The 21,575-nt window shown below is 33.1% G+C and overlaps 1 protein-coding gene across 5 annotated transcripts; it reads left to right on the forward strand.

Moving 5' to 3' along the window:
* Window positions 1-347: 347 nt before the first annotated feature.
* Window positions 348-21,271, forward strand: LOC109595466 (histone-lysine N-methyltransferase, H3 lysine-79 specific). 5 transcript variants are annotated; one of them, XR_007547076.1, is made up of 9 exons: window positions 349-581; window positions 1,766-1,806; window positions 5,836-5,974; window positions 8,895-9,632; window positions 9,694-9,894; window positions 10,025-12,683; window positions 15,782-15,881; window positions 17,995-18,015; window positions 18,085-18,174. XR_007547076.1 is itself a non-coding variant. In XM_049961782.1 (8 exons), exons 1-8 carry the CDS (start codon window positions 495-497, stop codon window positions 18,663-18,665), a joined length of 4,467 nt encoding a protein of 1,488 aa, XP_049817739.1. In that variant the 5' UTR covers window positions 349-494; the 3' UTR covers window positions 18,666-21,271. The 5 variants fall into 5 exon arrangements, 4 of the variants coding, with proteins under 4 accessions (XP_049817741.1, XP_049817739.1, XP_049817740.1 ...); XM_049961782.1 differs by lacking the exon at window positions 15,782-15,881 and having other exon boundaries at window positions 18,085-21,271; XM_049961783.1 differs by having other exon boundaries at window positions 17,995-18,131.
* Window positions 21,272-21,575: the final 304 nt, after the last annotated feature.

A 21,575-nucleotide genomic window follows, 5' to 3' on the forward strand; every position in this document is an offset into this window, starting at 1 on the left:
GAAAAAAAAAAGAGGTGCAGTCCCGCATTCACCGGGCCGGCGTTCGGTTTAGTGAACCCGACGACGTTCGTCGAAGAAGCTTTCCAAACGGCGCGACACGGGGGGAGAGACCGAATCCGGCACCGGTCCCGGAGGCCCGGGCAGATTTGAAATTTCCGTCGATCGCCGTAGAAAATCCGGTCGGCCGTACGGAAAAAAGGGAAAACGTGTGCCTACGTGTGGAAGTAAGTTTCGATTGTCGCCGGGTCGGGTTACGGTTCGCATGGGCCGACAATAAACTTGTTCGATGCGTTGTCAAAACTGATTGAATAATAAAGAATTTCAGGGTGGCAGAACTGCATTATTAGTTGCGCGCGCATCTATGCTCTACGATGGCGTGTTTTTGCTGCGTGAGATCCATCTAATATTTACAAAAATGAGTGTTTGAAGTGGCTTATTTAGTTCAAATGGTGTTTATTTCTAGTGTTTTAATGTCATTTTAGTTGATCAAAGCTATGTGTGCGTTGGAATTAAAGCTACACTCTCCCGCTGGTGCTGAACCAATGTTATACACTTGGCCGTTAACCTCAGGCCGTGGAAACGTAAGATAACAATTTCATACTTTTACCGCTTAATTACGATGCTGCTTCCTACTATTTACATCCCAACGTTGAACGTACGAATTTATTCGGAAACGTCGGTTCACTCGATTTTTCACGTACGGCCTACGAGGTGCAATTTGCGGTGTGGGGCCCATAGCTCATTGAGCAAACGGTACTTCTACACATTTAACATGTTAATTGTCCAACCCGTCTATCAGTCGAAGCCGCAGTTCGGGAGCAACGTCAAAATCAACCGATAACTCTTTGTTTTGTTTACCATCCATGTGGTCAATGTCTACAGTCTAAAACTATTCTTGAGAACTTGGGAGACCGTACAAAAATAACTCTTATTTATTCCATTAAAAAATTAATTTTCGTGTCTATTTTTAAACACGACCGAATGCACATTCGTTCGCATCATTATCATGTCAATTAGGCCCGGTTATTTAAATCGTGTCGTTAATTTAAGAACAAACAAATGCGACAAATACCGGGAAATAAAGTACGCACGTGCTCCACCTTCTAGGAAATAAATGTAATTGCATCAGTGACAGATATACTTGACGTTCGTCACGTAGGGCCCAATGCACCTGTCACCCTTGAATTCAGCTAGCCCCATGCAAATTGTACGTCAGGGCCAAGTTCCAATTGTTTAGAATCGATTTTGGCGATATTTGAGTGTGGTTCGTTTGTTTATTCGTTTGTTTCATTCAATTCAAATTGTTATCTTGATTATTTGCTTTGTTGATATTAATAATAGGCTGGTACTTTTTTCCTTTCGTTTTGTTTTGGTTCTTTTGATTGATGAGCCAAATTTGTTTGTTTTAAATTCGCCTAGTTAATATTAATGATAGCAGGATAATTAAGAAAGACCCCACAAAAATATTGGCTGAATTTCATTAATTTCATTGAGCAAATCCAATAAATATTCTAATTATTTGCTTTGTGAACATTAATGATGATACTTAATGATTAATAATGTGTTTTATTTCCTCACGTAGTTTTGCTAGGTCCATCTAATTATTATTATCATTTATATCATCCAAAATTTGCTGGTTTAACACAAAAAAGAGTCCTAAAAGCCAGTTAGATCACACTCGAGACAATCAAGAGTTCCCCTTTCTTCTTCGCATATTTCTGTGATTTTTAAAAGGTAAAAACTATTTAAGTCTATATATTTTTAGGATAAACATGATGGAGCGCTTGAAATAGTAGAAACGATAAGGTATGTTTTGTCAAGCATTTTATAACTTGGTATTAGGGGCGAGCAACAATAAATAAATTCACTTTATTAAACAATTTGTTTGTTATTGGTTGTAAACTAGGCATGGTTAGTTTTTTTTTTTGCTTTGGTTTGTTTTGTTTTGGTTTGTGGATTTATTTTCATCTCATGATTTGTGTCCTCAATAATTCAGAGCAATTCGGCACGTCCAAAAAAATGTTGCTGTACTAACAACAATAAACGCGACAAAGTCAATTTTATGGGCAATAAAAATGTTGGAGTAAATGTGAATCTCAGTACCTGGGGTCCATAAAATACGGTACCATGTCAAAACAAGGAACTTTCTCTTATATTATTTATTTTTTATGGTGTGCTATTTTTTTGACACGGAAATTCTGGAGGCTAAATTTTGGTATTGTATTTATGATTGGACGTCGGAGTCAAGGAATCCTGGAATTTGGCAGCTGGTTTTGCTTTTAATTTGTTCCTGTTGCTAATTATTGTTCTATTGGCTTATCTGGAATTAATGTTTATATTAAACCAACGTTATCAATTAGTTTTACAAGTAACAAGTTAGTCAACAAAATACTTGTGAAGGAAATCATGAATTGTTCAAATTTGTTAGAACAATGCTCGTCAATTTGTCTGATTCTTTGTCACACCAGGGAAATTCTAAATCAAGTTTTAACAGTCGTGTTGACAACCCCTCCTTCGCTTTTGCTTTTGCATAATTATCATGTTTAAACGGAGGGTGGCAGCCAAATGAATTGTTGATCATTTGAATGTGTCATGAGTTTTTTTTGAAGAACTTTCTCTGGGTTAGTATATAATATTTCCAACTATGAACTGTTAATAAAAATTTAATACCTATAAAAGTTGGTGTACTACCCAAAAAAAGGTTTTTTACGTGGAAGCTGTTTCAAATTTTGGGTCTGTCGTAAATTATTATTCTGAAATCCTTAAGTGATACCTAACTTTTTTGTTCAATGGTTATAAACTCAGTTTTTATAACAAAATATGAAAGAGTACTTAAAATTAGCTTGGCCTTTTTTGAAGGATATTGGATATTATTGTTTATGGACTTGGAGGTTTAAATTAAAAAAATAGTAATCCAACAGTGTAAATATCATTTTTTAAATGAACATTTTGTATTGGGCTGTTTTTGGACAAAAAAAAAGATTTTGTGATGTATTCACATTAAAAATGTTGTCATAAATTGAGAATGTTTAAATTATAAAATATAAAAATTAAGGTATAATAATTTGTCTGCCACTTGTGTACGTTTAATTAGCATTTTAACCATTTTATTTTAAGCTTGGATCCCCCTGTCACTGCTTATAACTTTATGTTCTGAACACTAATGAGTAACTGTCTTATTTACCTATTATAAGCTTACATACCTAACTTTTTTCTCAATAACTCCGTTTTTTATAACAAAATATGACAGAATGCTTAAAAATTAGCTTTACCATGGTAATACACTCTTTTTTGAAGGTATGCAGATTTTCTTACATTGATTAGACGTTAATTTCAATACATTAAGGTTTAATATAAAAAAAAAATAAAATAAATAAACAATCTACATATCACTTTTTAAAAGACAGGTCAATTATTGGACTGTTTTTGGATATAAAAAGTAATTTTGTGGTGCATTTACATTAAATATATTAATTAAAATAAAGTGGTCTGATATTATTACCATATATTGGGTGAATTTTATATTTTAAAAATAATAAAATACGAAAATTGGTTTTACAATAGTAAAATACTCTTTTTTGAAGGTGTACAATTCTTTATACGTTGGTTAGACGTTAACTTTCATGAATTTGGAGGTTCAAATTAAAAAAATATATAGTCCAACAATATAATTTCCATTTTTTAGAAGATAGACCAATTTTTATTGGACTGTTTTAGATATAAAAAAAATTGTGATGCAATTACATTAAAAATATCAATCAAAATAAACTGGTCTGATATTATTACCATATATTGTGTGAATTTTATATTTTGAAAATAATAAAATATAAAAATTAGATTTACAATACTAAAATACATTTTTTGAAGGTACACAAATCTTTATACATTGGTTAGACGTTAACTTTCATCAGTTTGGAGGTCCAAATTAAAAAATATATAGTCCAACAATATAATTACCATTTTTTAAAAAGATAAACCAATTTTTATTGGACTGTTTTTGGATATAAAAAGAAATTTTGTGATGCAGTTACTTTAAAAGTATCAATTAAAATAAAGTGGTCTGATATTATTATCATATATTGTGTGAATTTCATATTTTAAAAATAATAAAATATGAAAATTAGCTTACAACACTAAAATACATTTTTTTGAAGGTAAACAAACCTTTGTACATTGGTTAGACGTTAATTTTCATGAATTTGGAGGTCCAAATTAAAAAATGTATAGTCCAACAATATAATTACCATTTTTTAAAAAGATAAACCAATTTTTATTGGACTGTTTTTGGATATAAAAAGAAATTTTATAATGCAATTACATTAAAGGTATCAATTAAAATATAATGGTCTTAAATTATTACCATATATTCTGTGAATTTTATATTTTAAGAATAATAAAATATAAAAACTGAGAAATAATCACTTATTTGTCTCTCTTATAAAAAAATAAATATACAAATAAGCTATACAATAGTAAAATACTCTTTTTTGAAAGTTAGATGTCTAAATTAAAGAAAATAATCGAATAATGTAAATATAATTTTTTAAAGTTATACCAATTTTTACCAACTGTTTTTAGACAAAAAAATTTGTGATGAATTTACATAAAAAGTATGATTTAAAATAAAGTATCCTGATGTTAAGTAAGTTATAGAAAATAAAAATTAACAAAGAATCATTTGCCTCTTATACGTTTTTTATTAATCTAACCATTTTATTTTTAGCTTGGACTCCCCTGTCACTGCTCGTAACATTATTTTCCTGACAACAATTAATAACTGTCTTATTTACGTTCTGTTACGATACTTTTGCTGCTGCAAGCGACATTTCTAATCAAATTCCCTATTTTTAGTATAACGTCACCTTGTAAATTAATTATTAAATCCAAACGCACGGAGAATATTCATCAGGCCATAAATTTACCTCAAGCGATATGCAAAGTCAAGTACCAGACTGCGAAATTGCAGTAAACGAAAGTGCACAAGTGCAATAAAACGCACGACAAATGTAGGAGAGAACCCTTGTACAGCATGTAGTTGTTTTGAGGTCTAGACAAACACCTGATCGGACATGTGTGTATGTGTGTTAAGGCACAATGCAACTGTTACAAATCGACAATAAAAATTTTAATGCCACGTTGTTTTTATGTCCAGTTCGCGGACTTCCCCATTCACCAGTTTCCCGCACGCACGCGAATTGGAAATGCCATTTTTCTACGTCAATGTAAATCATTAAAGAAAAATACATTTTACGTCCATGTTAATTTTGTTATTTGGCGAACGTGCCAGACGATGGCAAAATGCGTTTACTCCATTTAATCGTGTTTGTAAATACGATTAGTTGAAGTAAATGTTGTTAACATTAACACTTTTAGGGTGTCTCAGACACACATCATTTATTTAGACTTTGTTGGATACAATTGTGAGTGAAAATGATTACTTTATTATAGATGTGGAAAGTAGCATGTGTGTAATAAATTGAAAATAGTTATTGAAAGGGTTTGTTGTATTGTTAAATTATTTGCACCTTTTGTTTCGTAATGTATAAATAAAATCACACTGGAGACGGATTTTAATATTATTGAACGCAACTAGGTGTGTTGAAATTAGCAATTAACAAACAATGTTGAGTTCAATTTGCAATGTTAATATTTGTTGACAGAATGACAAAATAATCACTAAAAACCTTATTACTAAAATGGACAGGACAAATAACCTTTAGACATCTTTTAAACAAACATTATTAACAAAATCAATAAAAGGACACATCGCTTACTTTGGTGTTTTTTTATCGCAACACGTGTCAAGTTTATGTATGTAACCGGTGAATTTTATAGATGGGTCTGCGAAGATCTGCCAGAACTAAAACTGCCATTGGAAAACAACATCCTGTGCGATTATGACACCAGAAGTTACGAAAGTATGAAGTCGCTGTGCGACAGGTTCAACCGGGCCATCGATAGCGTAGTCGCATTGGTGAGTATATGTGATGATTGATGGTATCGTATGTTCGGTGGAACAATGGAATTTGGGTTGAACAGAAATAAACGCAGGACACCTGTTGTGTGTTGATTTTAATAAATTGTAACTATTGAATGATGATGTTATTACTAAGTACACTCAACTATCGAGTAAATTCATTACTACTTCAGTTTTCTATTGAATTATTCGAATAGGTAGCAAAAATCGAATAATTCAATAGATGTCATTATCTTTCGAATAATCCTGAATGTTGAAAAATTACTAAATGTTTATTATACATTATTTTAATAAAAAATATATGATCAATCAATGTAATATTTTGACTAAATAAAAAATTAGGTACTCTTTCAGTTACTTTGAATAATTCATATATTCAGAAACTATGTTGTAATTCGATAGTTCCCATCCCTAATATAAACTATTGAATGTAATCTTAAATTAAATGTATAAATTATTACATAAACTAATTATAAATAATTGAATATATACTTTTTATTGGGATATTTATATTATTCAACTAAAATATATATAATTTATTATAAATTTATTATTTAATGGCTGCATTGACTAAATTCCATTTATCTATCAAATAAATTATGAAATTAAAAAAAAAGATACTATTTATATTATAAAAAGTGTATAATTTATTATAAATTTCTTATTTAATGGCTGCATTAACTAAATTCCGTTTATCTGTCAAATAAATTAAGGAATTGTAAAAAAATTTACTATTTCAGTTGCCTATCGAATGAATAATTCACATAGTTAGCAACTATCAAATAATTCGATAGTTATTATATCCCTTCCCTATCAGGAACTATCGAGAAAGACTAAATATTGAATAATTATTCAATGTGTATATTCAAATGTGGAATGAATTTATTGGAAGAGTTTTATTCGTTACTGTTTTTTCTGTTTGTTACTGAAGTAAACTAATATTGGAATATTTATATTGTTCAAGTAAAAAGTATATAATTTATTATAAATTTATTATTTAATGGCTGCATTAACTAAGTTCCGTTTATCTATCAATTAAATTAAGGAATTGTACAAAAATTAACTATTTCAAATGCATATCGAATGAATAATTCACATAGTTAGCAACTATCGAATAATTCGATAGTTATTATTGGATAGTTCCCTTACCTAATAGGAACTATCGAGAAAGACTTACTATTAAATAATTAAATGTATACATTCAACTATGAAATTCATTCGAATAGTTTTTTTTATTTGTTACTGTTTTTTTGTGTTTGTTACTGAAGTAAACTAATTATTAAAAATCTCTATACTTATATTTTTAATGAAATATTTATATTGTTAAGTAAAAAGTATATAATTTATTATAAATTTGCATTGCAATTTTATTTATTAAAAATTGCTAAAGTAAATTTAGTTTATCTATCAAATAAACTAAAAAATTCCGTTTATCTATCAAAAAAATTAAGAAATTATAACCAAAAATTTAAAATAAATTAAGAAATTGTAAAAAAATACAATTTCAGTTGCTTATCGAATGAATAATTCACCTATCGAATAATTGGATAGTTATTATTGAATAGTTCCCTTCCCTAATAGGAACTGTCGAGAAAGAAAGACTATTGAATAATTAGTAAATTATACAGTCAACTATGGAATGAATTCATTCGAATAGTTTTATTCTTTACTGATTTTTGTATAATCGTATATATACTTATTTCTTATTGGAATATTTATATTGTTGAAGTATTCAAAGAATAGTTTTATTCGTTACTGATTTTTGTATAATTGTATATAGACTTATTTCTTATTGGAATATTTATATTGTTCAAGTATTCAAAGAATAGTTTTATTCGTTACTGTTTTTTGTGTTACTGAAATAAATTAATTATGAATAACTGAATATATACTTATCTTTTATTGGAATATATATTGTTCAAGTAGAAAGTAGATAATTTATTATAAATTTAATTTATTATTAAGGACTGTATTGACTAAATTCTGTTCATCTATCAAATACATTATGAAATTAAAAAAAAATACTATTTCAGTTGTCTATCGAATAATTTACATAGTTCGAATAATCAGATAGTTATTATTCGATAGTTTTCATCCTTAATAGAAACTATCGAAAAAGACTATTGCATAAATTCAACTATTGAATAAATTCATTCGTTATTATTTTATCTGTTTGTGACTGAAGTAAAGTAATTATGAGTAATCGAATATATACTTTGTTGAGATAATTAATATTGTTTAAGTAAATAATATATAATTTATGATGAATTTAATTTAAATAAACACGTGTACTTATTTGAATTAACATTAATCGATTTTATTATTCATATTATGAACTACCGGATGATGTTAGCTATCGAAATATCCTTAATGAATCATTGCATTGATTAAATTCCTTTCATCTATCAAATAATTTATAACATAATAAATGAAATTAGTTATTGCAGTTACTTATGGAATAATTGTGGTAGTTGGCAACTAGCAGTAATTCAATGTTTCTTATCACTAATAGAAATAATCGAATAAGGGATAACTAATGAATAATTACTAAATAGATAGGCCAAGCTTCAAATGAATACATTTTTTTAGATGTAGTTACGAGTGATCATAACAGAATTTGTATTTTATTGTCTATATTATCATAAATTTAATCATTTAAATAAGTAAATGTATTTAATTGCATTAATATTAATTATTTTATAATAAATAAAGTTAAATATAGTATTAAATTACTAGCCTCCTCCAGTGAATCTGTTATTTTGCCAATTGAGGGGCGGTATCAGTTTTAATTAGCGTTTACTTTCTCAGTTACACGTATATTGAATTATTTGAACATGTTCTGAGATACATGAATTAAAAAAGACCTCGTTGAAATGCGATCGAACCGGACACGATGATTAAGGCGTTTCGTTTCCAGGAAAAGGGAACATCACTGCCAGAACAAAGACTTAACAAGTATCCATCGAGGGGTCTCTTGCGCCACATACTGCAACAAACCTACAATGCTGCCGTGACCGATCCGGACAAACTGAATCAGTACGAGCCGTTCTCGCCGGAGGTGTACGGCGAAACGTCGTACGAATTGGTTTGTCAGATGATCGATCAGATCGATATCACACCAGACGATGTGTTCATTGACCTTGGTTCGGGGGTCGGTCAGGTTGTTCTCCAAATGGCGGCCGCGACCCCGTGCAAAGTCTGTTTTGGCATCGAACGTGCCGATGTGCCTAGTCGCTATGCGGAATCGATGAACAAGAACTTCAGGAGTTGGATGAAGTGGTACGGGAAGAAGTACGGGGAGTACAAGCTGATGAAGGGGGACTTCCTGACGGAGGAGCACAGAGAACGTATCAATCAGGCGTCGATTGTCTTCGTCAACAATTTCGCCTTTGGGCCGGCCGTTGATCACCAGCTGAAGGAGAGGTTCGCCGATTTGAAGGATGGCGCCAGGATAGTCTCGTCGAAGAGCTTTTGTCCGTTGAATTTTCGTATAACCGACAGAAATCTGAGCGACATAGGTACCATCATGCACGTTTCGGTTATGTCGCCGTTGTTGGGGTCTGTTTCTTGGACCGGGAAGCCCGTTTCGTATTATCTACATAAAATTGACCGTACTAAACTGGAGCGGTACTTCCAGAGGCTCAAGAAACCTAAGGTACGACCGCCATACAATAAAATCCTCGACGTTTTAACAAATTTACTTCTTTTTATTAAAGGATGACGAAAATTCAAATGGTCGAACATCACGGGCCAAACGAGAAACTACCAAGCAAATCACCGCAGATGATTCATCCTCCGTCTCAGACTTCGACGACCACGAAGACAGTGCCTACGGCCCAACCACGAGGAAAGCTTGGTCAGACTATTGTTCCACTAAGGGCAAAAGCAGTCAGTCCGACGACGATGCCCCCGTAAAGGTAAGTACTGGTTTGGTCAAATTGATGCAACCACCCAGACACACATTTGTGCCTTTCACATCTAAAGTAATGAAATCACTTCTGGGTGTTGCATAAGTTTGAACAGTAGTACATCGGTTTATTCTTCCAGTCCAAGCGTCAGCCGAAGAAACTAAGAAGGAAAGTGTCACGTAAGGATCAAAATCAGGACAAGGCTCAAAAGACTGCTCCGAAGGCGAGGAGAGGAAGAGTGAAGAAGGCAAAGCCCAAGAAACAGATCAAGATCAACGGTTTGGATCTTCTGCACAACCAAACATTGCTAAGTACATCCCCACAAGCTATCGGAAAGAAATTACCACCTGCACCAGGTTGCGTTGACCAACAACTAACCACCTTAAGCTCAGAAGTAATCGTACACAATGAACTAGAAATACCAGAAGCACCTTCAGAAACACCATACGGACTGCAAGTCTTGTTGGACATGTTCAGAGTTCAGTACATGCAAATGATAAATCAAATGCGCAATCCCAATTATAAGAACACGGTGGAAAGCCACATTGAAGAGGAGCGGGACAGGAACAAGAAGCTAAAGAATAGGGCCGCCCAGTTGGAGAAGCAAATCAAGGTTTTAATTGATGACAGTGTGGCTCTTCTTAAGGCACGAATGAGTGAGTTGGGCATTAACGCCAGTTCACCGGTTGATTTGCTAGCGAAAGCCAAAGAAATTGTGTGCCGTCACAAAGAGCTTCAAGCGAAGGCCAGTAAATTGCAAGTGGCTGTGGCAAATCTCGAAAGCGAAAAGGAAACGTTGGCGATGCAAAGACAAACTGAAATTGTTGAGAAATACGTCGGACCGGAAGTTATGTTGTCTCCTAATGCTGCACACGAGTATATTCTTCGGGAAATATCATCTACGTTAGCCCACAGAAAAAAGTTACAATCTCAAGTCTCCAAATTGGAAGGCGAGGTTGTAACGTTGGAGAAGAGTGGAGAAGAAAGGAAGCAACAAGCGGCCGCCCTGGCGGCAAGACATCAGCAAATCCCCGCCAAAGTTTCCAGAAAATCCAGGGAACATAGAGCTAGGTCACAAGATTGGCCAGATGTACCAGACATAGCTAAAATTGAAGAACAGAACCCTGAGATTCTGGCCCAGAAGATCTTGGAGACGGGTAGGAAGATTGAAGCTAGCAAACAATCAGCTGCCATGTCCAACAAGGTCTCGCACATATCCAACAGCAAATCCAGCCAAAGTAGCAAAGGAATTGTACGCAACAACATGCCCGCACCCATGCCCATATCTAAGCGACAAAAGACAAATCATTCTTATCCAGTACCCACACCGCCTAACGCAGTCCAGCGATCGCAGGAACCACCTAAAATAGCAAACTTTGAGGATCGCCTCAAAAGCATAATAACTTCAGTACTAAACGAAGATCAACAGAACAGAAACGCCAAAACACCAGCAGCCCAACCACCGCCACCAGCTCAACCGCAACAACCCTTCCCATCAAACGCACCCCCCATTCCGCAACAAATTAATCCTCCCTATCCACCACAGCAGTACTATCCACCCACCAATTACGTCCCCAAGCAGGAAGAGAAAAAGACTCACAAGTACCACAACTCCAGTAGAACCGACCACGTGAAATACCCACCCAGATGCGAGACCGTGGTCAAACAAAGCGAAGAAGCGAGATCGTACATCCATCAGGAGGGTCTGGCCAGTATGATCGAGAACTACAGGGAGGACGTCCCCAAAGTGTCGCCCCAAGTACCGAGACCGTTCTCGTCTGAACAGCCCGATTACACGCAAGTTTCCCCTGCCAAGTTGGCCCTGAGGAGGCACCTGTCGCAGGAGAAACTGGCGTCGCAACATCACACTTTCAGCCACCCCGAGAACATAGTGGCGACGAGAACCATCGGCGACTTGATGTCCGGCGAAATCGAACGCACCTTGGAGATATCCAACCAGTCGATAATCAACGCGGCCGTGGACATGAGCGACATACAAGGAACGGCGACTTTGTCATCGAGGTCGGTGGTGAACGCCAACATACCGCCGAGGCCGGAGCGTGTGAACGTCAAAGTGCCAAACCCGGAACATCCGCAGACTTCCAAAGAAACGGAGCCGATGAGGCAGGTGTACAGCCCGATCTCCAGACCATCGTCGACGGAAGGTCTGGAGGGGTTAGCCTATATGCACTCGCATGGCAAGGTGAACAGCCATAACGCCCACCAGTACGTGCCGCCGTCGCAGCCGTCACCGAGGCCGCAGTACTCACCCAGAACCACCATACTGTACACGCCCCAATCGCGTGCCGGCTCCGTTAATTCCAACTACTCGTCCGGCGAACAGTACACGCCCCTGCCCCGGGCCGACATCAAGCCGTACCACGAGTCGTACTTCAGCGATGTGAAACCGCCAGTGTCCTTAGACGGCGAACAACGAAGTAACTTTGTGGCCGAGGGCCTCGCCGCCAGTCTGCAGGCGCGGGTGCTCGGCGGGCCGCAGATCAAAGAGGAGCTAGATCCGTACGAGAGGAACAGGCCGGGGTACGGTACGCCGGGTATGCCCTACGCGGAACAGTCGGGCTCCATCAAGACGGAGAACATGGCCAGCGATTGTCAGTACAAGAGGGAATCGCCGCTCATACAGGCGCCGATACGTACCAACATTAAAAGGCCGTACGCCCCGGACCAGCAGCGGGCTCAGTACGTGGGGGAGACGCCCGAACGTCATTCGAACACCTCGACGCCGTTGGCGGAGGATGTGCACGAGCAACAGCGGCCGAAAAAATGCAACGAAGAAGGTGAGGTTTTCATTTCATGTTTGCCTTTGCATGTTGTGGGTAGATTGAATACTTGACGTTTTTGGAAATTCTTAGTTTACGGGTTCAATTTTTACTGTTTTGTGGTGGACGAACGATTAAGAATTTCTAAAATTGTGATAAGCAGGATTTTACAGTGCTGTAGAATATTCACCTGCTTATTTATTACACTGGTACTGTTTAAATTAAGACGACACTTAACCACAAAACTTTTGGTTAATCGTTGATGTGTATATGGGACGTTCCAGCCCAAATCGGTCGGTTTAAATAATTTTATTTTTTCATTTCTATAGTTTTTTGATAACTTTCTGTACCTTTTAAAAGTTAGTAGTAATATTTTTGAAATTTATGATAAATTGTTCATAAAATTAATTAATTTTTCAAGATATATGTGTTTTTGACTATTTTTCAATATACAGTGGTGTCCAGAAAAATATTACACAATACAATTAATGAGAATTAAGAAATGTACACACCTAATTAGATACATTCACAATGTTTTATATTTTGTTAATATAATAAATAATTATACTGTATTATTTCTACAATTATTCATTTTGTACCTAAATCAAAATAATTCCTACTTAAATTAAATTTTCACAAAATAAATGTTCAATGTGGCTGCTCACAGATATAGCACACATTTAGAAAATATATATTTATTAAAAAATTTATACATACCTTTAAAAAATTCCACGAATAACTTTGGGTCATGCTTCGGATCATTATCATGCATAAAAATCCATGTAACTTGTAAATTATCGTTGGCAAATGTTTCCATTACATCTCTCATAATATTTTTATACATGAAACGGTCCATTTTATCAATAATTTTGTGTAATGGTCCTATACCATGCCATGAAAAGGAACCCCAAACCATAACGTTTCCTCCAACGTGTTTCAAAGTTTTTTTGTAGTGTTTCTAGGGTCCAAACTTTTATCTGAAGGACGACGAACGTATTGTTTACCATCTGATCCTATTCTATTGAACTTGGATTCACCACTCCAAAGTACTCTTCGCCAAAATTCTGGAGGATAATTAATATATTTTTGTGCAAACTTTAGGCTTGTTCGAATATTCTTTTCTGATACCAATGGTTTCTTTATTGAAATACATCCCTGTTCATTCAGTCGACGTCTGATTGTTCTCCTAGACACACTGATATTGTATGATTAAATTAATTCATTTTTTATTTGTCTAGAAGACGAGAAAGGATTTCGTTTATTGATTATTCCAATTTGTCTGTCTATAAAAGGAGTTAGTTGTTTTTTGTTAGGACATTTTCTTATTGTATTTTCAGTTGAATATGTTGTTAAAACATTGTAAACCATTTTTCGAGAGAATCTTAAGTTTCTATCGTTGTCAGCAATATTTAGACCTTGATGTTTCATGTTAATTAGTATTTCCCTCTTCTGTGGAGTGTCAATTTTCTTCCTTACCACTGAAAAAAATAAGAAGAAACGTATAGAATATTGAAATATATTTTTTATACAAATTAACATCATAGAATTCATGAAATAAAAGGTAATTAACCACTATATATACTAATTATCCAGTGAACAATTTATCAAAAATGTTTGAAAAATTACCACAGAATTATTTTATTAAGTAGAGAAAGTTACCAAAAAAAGAAATGAGAAAATTAATACTGGGTGTTGGTGTAATGCTCCACACAGTTTGTTATTTTGGGGCCCATTGTAAAATAGAACCAATCTAAGAAAGTAGCAGACGGTGAAATATGGGCATGTTTATAACATACCTTGAGTAAAGTTAGTTAGGATTGATGACGTGACTAAAAAAAGGTGCATATTTCATAGAAAACTACTTTTTAAATGTGATAAACTATGTTAAACAATCGAAATAAAGTACTATATTTAGTATTGTGATGTAATTTCAGAAATTCTAAAGGTTTTAAACAACAACAAAAATAGGATTGGCAACTGTACATAGGAACTTACGAAATTATTAATCCGAAAATATTATAAGTATGCATGAGTTACAATTGTACAAGGGTTTTTCATGAAACTAATTTAATACTATTAATTAATTACGTGTAATTGTTAATTGAAACGTAAACTTAATAATATTAATTGTGAATCACCCTAGTATACGATACTAATTATAAATATAAGTAATAGTTTTGAATTTCTGAAACTAGCCGATCTTGTAGTGCAATAAAACCGATTATAATTAAGGCATTGATGTGTAAATTTGTACTTATAAAATTGTTAAAAGTAGGACTATTTAGAGCTTCAAATTGCAAGAACAAACATCGGACACTTACTTATACAAGTACATCATGGACACAACAGATCTTGCTATTTACCATCACCGTAGATTTTATTTCAAAGCTATGACCATTCATAGTGTTTGAATTTGCGAATTTTTATACGCTTTAGCTTATTTTGTGACTAACAGCTTAGTATAAATATTTTACTAACTGCTTGTTATTTAAAGGATTTGCTGCTTGTCATGCTTCGTAGCTGTTTTACTTACGTCATTTTATTGTCAGCTTACAATATAAACAAAATTACCTAACCTAAAAATAAACATGTTGGCCACACTGCTGTCAATAAGTTGGACAATAAAGTCTTGTGTGTAAAACAGTTATTACGAGTTATTCAGTTAGTAGCTGTGACGTTACGTCGACATAACCTTAAAAAAATATCCATACGAATACAGGTGAAGGTCATTGTTTCCATTAAAATTGACTTACCACCGTCGTCGCAACGTCACCGGTCAAACAACCAGCAGATCCTTCCTTGTTACTAGAGTTATTAATGAATATATTTTCGTACTAATGTAGAAATCTTCTCTCAGTTTTAGATTAGATTAGGAAAAATGATTACAAAATTAGCCGTAGCTGTAGAGAGTCTAAATTTAAAAGCAAAACAAAAATAAAGCAAAAAAAAAAACAAGCATTATGCACGAGTCAAACTTTTTGTTTGGTGATCTTTCTAGTATGCCAACTCCAATGTCAGAAATGCTGACAGTCCGGAAAAAAAGTTTAACGTGTTATAATGGTATTTGGTGTTGAACAAGTTCCTATATTTACTGTAGTTCTGTTTGCGTTGAATAGGAGGCAGCACAATCAGGCATGCAATATCACACGCGCACAAAATCGCGCATGCATAATATCCCTACCATACTAGATTTAGATGGCTGATAAAAATAAGGTGGTAAGTAGCTTAGCGCTATTTTATCTTTAATTTTGCAAAGCTAATTTCTTTATTTTTTTATCATTTTATTATTTATTTTATTTTTTTTTTTTTTTGGTGGTGGTATAGTTTATTCAAATAATGTATTAATTTTTGTGCTAAATTTTTATATAACATATAAAGTTGGTATTTGGTACTGTTGTTGTTGACGACGTTTTGTTGTAATACGCTCCACTTTTTTTGTAATACGTACATAAATTACATAAGAACAGTGCAGTTATTTTGATTCAATCAACAAATACAACTACATTGGCTTAGGAATATATCGTACCCTCTCCCCCCGAGTTAAACAAGTGAGTAAAATGAATGTAAACCATTGTTTTAGTCTGTGAGAACTGGGAACAGTTCAAGGCAGCTTTTCCTAGGAACTTTCAATAGTTTTTAAGGTTTATATAGGACGTATTATCCTTTGTTTTGATAAAATTAAGTCAAAACTGTTCATGCGGTGTTTACTTACATTATTTAGTAATAACCATTTACACAAATTTTAATTTTTGTTGCTTTTGATTAATTTAATACTACCTAAAAACATTGCATGAGCAATTCGTTAAACGATATTTGTTTTGTGGTGTTTTCTACGATTACTTAATGAAAATATGCCAATTTTGTTGTTTAGAACCATTTTTTAATTTACATCACAGTGTTTTCTGTATTAAAATAAATTAGTTTCTTATTTAAATATTAGATTCACTAAAATATATGCTTTGTATCCTGTTTAAGAATGTAGCAGAAGTGAAATTAAGACTAAAAATATTTTTATTAACAATTTTTTGTTGTTTATGGAGAATTTAAAGGAGTCAAGTCGTTGTATTTTTATTATTTTTAATATAATGTTTTTTTTAAAAACGCTGCATGAGCACTTACTAAAGGATATCTTTGTAATATTGAGTTTTTACTGCCATAATTTAATATAAATATGCCCATCTTATTTACAGTGGTGTCCATTACTATAGCTATTTCTTAAAATTTTACATATTTTAGCCATAATATGAACTGTCAAAATAATATTAATCTACTATTGTTGCTTTTTGCTATATTATAAAAAAGTAAAATGTTGCTTTAATTTTGTCCATTGGAAAATAAAAAAGTAGGCAATTTTTTAAAAATTAAAATTAGGTTGCCACAATATTAACAGAAGGAACAATAAATATAAGTATGGCATCTAATTTAAGTAGCACACTTCATATTTTAAATATATTTTAGTGAGTTGCTATAATTATGGCCACTACTGTATATTACAGTATTTTTTTATACTAAAATAAAAGTGTATTAGGCAGATTATTAATTAGGATATTATTTAATAATATATTTTTTGTAGTTTTCTAGAGAAATTAAAAAAGTGAAGTCTCAGATATTATTATTTATAATATAACATGATCTAATTCGTATAGTTTTTAATTTTAAAAACACTGCATGAGCAACTTATTAAAGGATATTTGTTTTATGTTGAGTTTTTACTGCGATAATTTAATAAAAATGTGCCAATTTTGTTGTTTAGAACCGTCTTTTAATTTACATCACAGTAATTTTATATTAAATAAAAACTAGTTTTTTGTTAAATAATAAAATATTATTTTATCTTCAATAATTATGACAAATATTAGATTTACTAAATATACACACAGTGTATCCTATTTAAGAATGCAGGAGAAGTGTGTTAATTAATTAATAATCAGGATGTAATCTGTTGATAATTTTTAGTTGCTTTTTATAGTAAGTCAACTTAAAGTGGATACATGTATAGGAAATGTGTGTATTATTTTATGTTTGAGTGCACCGTGTTTTATAATAAAAGACGTGCATGTAATGTTGAAGAGTGTTCTTCGTAAAAGCCCGACATTCCTTAGTTGCATGTAGTTGTAATAAGTTGTTAAGATGTTCTTAAGTAGTTTTGTCGATTGTCGCTGTCTGAATAAACATCGCCGTTTTTATTTTTGGGTTAATAAATGAATTTTGTGTTTAAACGAATAGAGATAACGTGAACATAATGATAGCCAAAAGAACATTTGATGATTGTAACTGTTTATAAAAATGCGAATACAATTGACTAACGTGACAATTTCTGTTTTCCTAGATGTCGAAGTGGAAGAAGAAGGTGAGGAGTCTAAATGGCAAGATAGAATCAGTTCAGGATTTGATAGACTTGTTGCTTTTGCTTCTACAGAGTTGGATAAAAGGAGGCGTTCCACCGAAGGCAATGACAGCTGCAATACGTCGCCGGATTCGGGCATCGGCCACGGCGACACGCAACCGGCGCCGTTGGCTGCGCCGCCGTCCAAACCGACGATCAAACTAAACCCGAATCCCAAGCCGACCCTGTTCAAGATGCCCGCGCAGAAGGCATATCTCGAGTCCCCGCCGATCGTCGAAACGGGCAACGACGAATCCGGTCCGCCCCGCACCCCGTCCCCATCCTCCCCGAACAACCTGCCCCCGAACTACGGCGGGGAACTGAACGAAAAGAGTCCGCCTTCGCCCCGTCTCAATCCAGCTCTGTTGAAGTACCAGCGGTACACGGAGGACAAGAAAAAGCCGGACACGCACTTCAAGAAGAAGTTCTATTATAGGGAGCAGTGGCGGGATGAGGCGTGGCAGAAAGGCGACGACCACGCCGACCAGATCAAGGACAAGTTCCGGCCGAAAGGTAAAGATTGGGATTGGAATAAGGATCAAACGAACATCCACAGTCAGTTGATAGCCGACGATTGGGGCCGGTCGCATGATCCTTATTCGTGGAAAAACTGACTGAAAAAATTAACACCATTTGAATAAGCAAGCATAAATTGGTTTCTCACCAATGAAAACTATTATTTTGTAAATGAGTTACACTTGAAAGTTGTACTTTGTGATGTTCCTCTGCTTCTTTTTATGTTAGTTTTATGTGACCGCATACTAACAGGATATAATGAGGGCTTCGGTTAGATTCTAGTCATTTCAAATATCTCACACATACTTCAATTCATAACTAACTATATTGTAAATTTATTAACTTCCATAAACTGTGATTTTCGCCTTTTTGCGATAAAATTATTAAGTAAAATATACTATTGAATTTTTATAATAACCATAGATTTATACACCATGGCTTTTTATTTGGTGTGGGGACCGAAAACTAAATTGTTTTACACTTCACCACTCTATGGTATTAACCAATTAATTCATCAGACTATTTATTTTTATTTATTGATTGTAATAATGTACATATATAATATAATAATGCATCAATTAGGCTATGTAATTATGTAATTTTTAACCTTTATACACTTCACATTTTTAAACATTGATTTTCCTGTGTATAAACCAAAAATTGTTTTAAATCCAACCTAGAATTTTTGAAATTGTGTCCATTCATGCAATACGTAATTCAATTCATTGAATAGTTTTAGTGTACTTCACAATATTCCATAAAATGCCTTGGATGGTTATGTCGTGTTAGTATGCGATTTTTAGTACCCACCTATACGTGCATGTATGTTCTTACATGTTCAATCTTATGACTGTAATTTTATGGATTTGCGGTGACACGTTGATGTTAGCTCCTATTGGATGTTTTCCTTTTTTTTGTGTATTCACTACTGATTGTCACCGGATGGTATATTTTATAGCATTATTTTGAATGCTTTTGTATTTATTTTACCGTAGGCAATTTATAGGTAATTTTACCCACTTTATTGTAATTATTTATTGCGTTAACAAAGTGCATCAAGAAAAACTGTCAATTATACACTCAACTTATTTACAAAGTACCTGAATTTTTCAAATAAATGCTATGAAATTTCGCTTCGTGTTGTGTAAGTGTGGAGACAGGTAACTGTCGTTTGATCTCTGTTTTTTGAAGTCTTTTAATTGTTCATCGTTTCAATGGTACAAAAAGCTCTCCGAACATTTTCTGTTTGTGCGAAATACAACTTTGAAGTGTATCATAGTACCTCTACGAAGGTTCGTTAAGTAAAAAAAAATGTAAATAAGGGAAAGTTGACTGCATCATTGTGTTCAGATTATTGTACAGCATTAATTTAATTGGCGTAATAACTTATTTAAATCATTAGAAAGTAAAACAATTGTATTCAATATAAACACTGCCTACAACTGTCATCTCATGCTTGTAACTTATTGTTAGGCATTTAATTTATTCATAATTAATTAATTGTATAGTAAAATATTGTATATTTTTTATTTATAAACCATCTATTTTAATTGTAAATAGATTTCAATAATTGAATTTAAGTACAAGTTAGTGTATATTCAAGTAGGTAACCTAAGCAAATTTAGGTAAATTGATTAATTAAATAAAAAAAGTCCATGCCGTAATCTACCAAAAAACCATAAAAAAAAAGATTGGTAAAAGATTTCATCGTCATCTGTTTTATGACATGTGCAACGTATTTTACTGCCACACCTTCAAATTCACGTTATTCCTGTGACAAGTGTCTCACATTCTTTCAAGCTCGTAAAAGGGCAGACCTTCGCTCTGTGGGATTTCAGTTGTATCGTTCACTTCCGTTTTATTTTTTGCAATTCGAATTAGGACTAGTTAATCATCGAAATGAACCAAAGTGGACGATGCAATGGAACTCACCCCTCCTCCCCCCAAGGATATAATATAATAGTTTCGTTTGTATATGCATAGATTTTCATTGTTTTAAATAATATCCGTTGTGAGGACGATATCACAGAAAAATAAGTGTGTTGACGAAAGCTTTAGTTATGTGTTGAAAAAGTTCCTGATCGGTATTTCAATTTGATCAGGGCTTTTGATTTGATGCTGCGAATCTTGAACGACGCATGTATGCACGTTTGTAAGTGTCCGTTTATTTTTGGTGATATTTTGTGCTTATAATTTATATTCTTTTGTTATAAGATTTAACTTCATTAACATTTTGATTAATTGTTGTCATTATTATTATTATAGTCTATTTTTTTAGCTAGCTATTACGTTAGGATTTTTTTTACAGTTTTGTTTGTAAAATTTTATTTCACTTTAATTTTCCACTTTTGTTATGTTTTTTAAATACACAATCTGACGTCATATTCTCAATTAGTTTCTTTAGCCAAAGGATAAATCTTGTTTGTGTAATGAATTGTGTTTATGATTAATTTGAATTTACCAAAGTATCTATGGAAAATCCAAGCAATGGGACAAGAATTTGAACTGAGTTTATTAATTTTGCTTTGTAAATTGAATTAATAATTAAATATGATCAAAATTTATTTGTATTGTTAGATAGATACCTCAGGATTACTAAATGAATGTGAATAAGACTAGGAATAGAGTGTATGTTATTGTAAATTATAAGTTGGTAAATATGGTATCACTTACTGCCAATAATTTAATAAACACTTGTATCTAATTTTTTGTTTTATTTATTTTTGGTAGCAAACAATTTTGTGGTAAGTATAGGTAATATTAAAAACGTATTGTTAATACCCAAAATAATAAAGAAATGAGGTCAATAATAAAATTTTATTATAATAAACAAAAATTAATAAAAAGTACATGAGAAAGATCAATTGGATTAATTTTGATTTTTAAATTGAATTACTAAATGAATGAGAATAAGACTAGGCACAGTCTACTCATATCTAGTTGGTTTGTTTTATTCCCTTCCACTGTAAATGTAACAATTGGTGGTAAGTATCAATGATTACTTCCAA

The sequence above is a fragment of the Aethina tumida genome, chromosome 1, assembly GCF_024364675.1.
Source record: "Aethina tumida isolate Nest 87 chromosome 1, icAetTumi1.1, whole genome shotgun sequence".
Taxonomy (NCBI): Eukaryota; Metazoa; Arthropoda; class Insecta; order Coleoptera; family Nitidulidae; genus Aethina; species Aethina tumida.

What these genes read in the sequence shown, in the direction of transcription:
- LOC109595466 (XM_020010819.2), top strand. Translation starts at nt 495, where the DNA reads ATGTGTGCGTTGGAATTAAAGCTACACTCTCCCGCTGGTGCTGAACCA. An exon ending in TCGATAGCGTAGTCGCATTG is followed by an intron (nt 5,975 to 8,894) that starts GTGAGTATATGT and finishes TTTCGTTTCCAG; the next exon opens with GAAAAGGGAACATCACTGCC. An exon ending in AGAGGCTCAAGAAACCTAAG is followed by an intron (nt 9,633 to 9,693) that starts GTACGACCGCCA and finishes TTTTTATTAAAG; the next exon opens with GATGACGAAAATTCAAATGG.